The sequence below is a fragment of the Geospiza fortis genome, unplaced genomic scaffold, assembly GCF_000277835.1.
Source record: "Geospiza fortis unplaced genomic scaffold, GeoFor_1.0 scaffold8, whole genome shotgun sequence".
Taxonomy (NCBI): domain Eukaryota; kingdom Metazoa; phylum Chordata; class Aves; order Passeriformes; family Thraupidae; genus Geospiza; species Geospiza fortis.
Window position 1 is genome coordinate 1,638,171 of NW_005054414.1, and position 2,725 is coordinate 1,640,895.

Genomic DNA, 2,725 nt, shown 5'->3' on the forward strand with positions numbered 1-2,725 from the left:
GTTTTGCATTCAGTTTCTATGTATGGCCATCAGTATCCAGCTTTCTAAACATTGTCATCTGTATTTTTTCTGTACAGTGGTCTGGTAAAATCAGCCTTTAATTTCAGGTAGTCAAACTTGCTTTCTTACTAAATTGTTGTAGTGATTTAGAATCTAACCACTTAAGTTGGGGTGGAAAATAAACTACGGAACTGATCACAGTTAACAGTGTAGCTGTATTTAGGATTTAATTTCTACCTGCCTCTTATCTAATTCCCACTTCTGATAACCTATTCTTGTAGTTGTTGGGTTTAGATTTATTGATTAAATTTATTCATCAAAAAATTGCCTTTATTTTCTAGGAGAGTTCAAAGATGAGCATTTGTTCTGCCTAATGGTACAGCCTTGCAATAAAAGATTTGCTTTCCTACGTCCTTTCCCACCCTACAGAGATGATTTTGGTAATGTAACAAAGAAAGTGCTCAGGGCATGCTTTGGTTTTCCCTAATTACAGGTAGCAGTTTTTGGCTTTCAAAGCATTCTTCATTTGACTGTCACATAAATTTATTCAATAATCAGTGATTAAGATCAACTTTTTGGGGTTGTGATACACAAACAGCATCCAAACTTGCAGAAGAGATGCTCCTCCAGTGTCTGGGCTGCATATTCAGACATCTGAGGATGGATGCAGTTGCTTCAATTAGGGCAGGGAAGGGTTAAGAGCTGTAGTTCTATCCCCTCTCATGGTTCCTCATTTGCAGCAATTTGTGACAATATATATATATATATATATATGCATGCTTTTGTGACAAGCTTGTATGGGAGACTTGGCATTGGTCACCAGTTGTGTTTTGTTGCAGTTCTTCTTCCCTTAATTCCCTCTTCCCACCATTCCATTTTATTCTACAAAACATGTCTAGGTGGTCTAGCCACAAGTGAATAAAGAATTTATTTTGCTTGAACAAAGATAAAATGTTTGCATTTCAGAACCTGTTTCAATGTTTTGACTAGAAAAGGATTTAAGACTTGAAATGTAACTTTATTGAAAGCTTTTGATAATAAAGTTTTGAAGGAAAGCATGCAGCATTTAAGAGTATGCTAAGACTCGGGTAGCAAGGAGCAGCTGATACACAGAATCAATGAACAGGCAGCCAGCTCTTTCCACTTTTTCCATGGCTTCATTGCTGGCAGAATCCTTGACCATATGGTAGAGTGTGGAGTGAAATTCAGACTCTTCTTCCAGCTCTTCCAAAAAAGCTTCACTGCTTTCAGTGAGCTTGAGGTGTTGCACTTTCTCACCGTTGAACATCAAGAGAGACCAGTGGTTGCCTTTGGCAGAACCTGCTGTGAGACGTTCACTCACCTATTGCAGGAAGAAATGCACTGAGGTGAAGCCTGTGCCATTGTCAGAGCACAAATTCCAGTATTTGTGTGTCCCATGCATTTAACCTGAGAGTGAGACAGCCACTGCAGCTCTCACAGTGGGGTGTGCTGCCTTTCCCCAGCCACACGTGGGAGTGTTTGTCAGGCTGGGAGAAGTTTTAACCACGTGTTTTAGTTCACAGGTGGAGACAAACCAACAGAGAGGTTGCTCGTTGCCTCCTTTGCAGCAGGGAGCAAAAGAAACCCTACAGGCAGGAAGCAAGTCCCAGCTGTTCTTTAAAAAGCTGGCAGAGCAGATAGCTGATTTTCAAGGGGCCTCTGGAGAGCATGAAGCTCTGTTACCCCAGCTCTGGCTAAAGCCTCCTTTGGTGACTTTTCAGTTCCATTTTCCTTAGCAAGTGTCTTTGCTGAGGTTTGTGTCCCCTGAAAGCTCTCAGGGGCAGCCTGTGACACTGAACTGAGGCAGGGGTTGAAGCCACCATGGGTGAGTTAATTGTTTCTAACTGGGGATGGGGTCAGTGCTGGCCTGCCCTGGAAGTTTGGGACTCCACAAACCTTGAACACAACTTGCTCTGGCCCTGCTTCTCCATTCCACTTGCTGTGAGCAAAAGCAAAAGCAGCTGCCAGCAGAGCCATCTGTTCATAGGCCTTCACTTCTGCCAGGGCAGCCTGCAGGGCACAACACAAATCAGACAAACACATCTCTCTCCTCTCCCTGTGCTACAGCAGTGCCAGAGCCTGCTTTACTCAGTCCTGCCTCAGCTGGCAGCACAGCAGCTCCCAGGGCAGCAAAACAGGGAAAAGCCACCAGGAACCTCTCTGGCACTCACCTTCCTGGGCACAGGGACATACTTGGGAGAGTACTCTGCTGGGAAAATGTTCACCCCAGCTCTTTTCAAAGCTGCTCTGAGGGCAAGAGGACTCATCCATTTCCCTGTGATGTGGGAAAGCACCTCCTCCTCTTCCACCACTACTGAAGACAACATACACTGATTATCCTGTTGTACAAACCAGTGAAAGCAACTTACTGGTCATGGAAGCTCCTTTCTGGTTTAGGCTTCAAATATTGATATTTTTGCTATGCTGGGTATTACCCACATCATCTGCTACTCTGGGCTCTGACCTTTCATTTACAGATCCTGAAGAAAGCCAGCCTTGTGTAGGAATTAGAAATGACACTGGTGTACTGATTTATACACCAATGAACAGATGGATAATCATGAGTAGCTTGAACTTTGAGAAGAAACAAGGAGCACGAGTAGTAGGCTGCTAGAACTCCCTGTATTTCTCTTGGTAGAGTTGGGAGGAGAGAGGAAAACTCTTCAGCTCTCTAACAGGTGGAACAGGCTTGAATGCAGCAAGG

At 43.9% G+C, this 2,725-nt stretch overlaps 1 protein-coding gene across 1 annotated transcript in view; it reads right to left on the minus strand.

Annotated features, from left to right (window-relative positions):
* Positions 1 to 909: 909 nt before the first annotated feature.
* Positions 910 to 2,725, minus strand: part of CASC1 (cancer susceptibility 1) — a 16,224-nt gene continuing 14,408 nt past the window's right edge. Inside the window, 3 exon segments of the mRNA XM_031061444.1 lie at positions 910 to 1,342; positions 1,918 to 2,031; positions 2,193 to 2,392. Coding sequence (XP_030917304.1) covers positions 1,067 to 1,342; positions 1,918 to 2,031; positions 2,193 to 2,392 — 590 coding nt within the window. The 3' untranslated portion in view covers positions 910 to 1,066.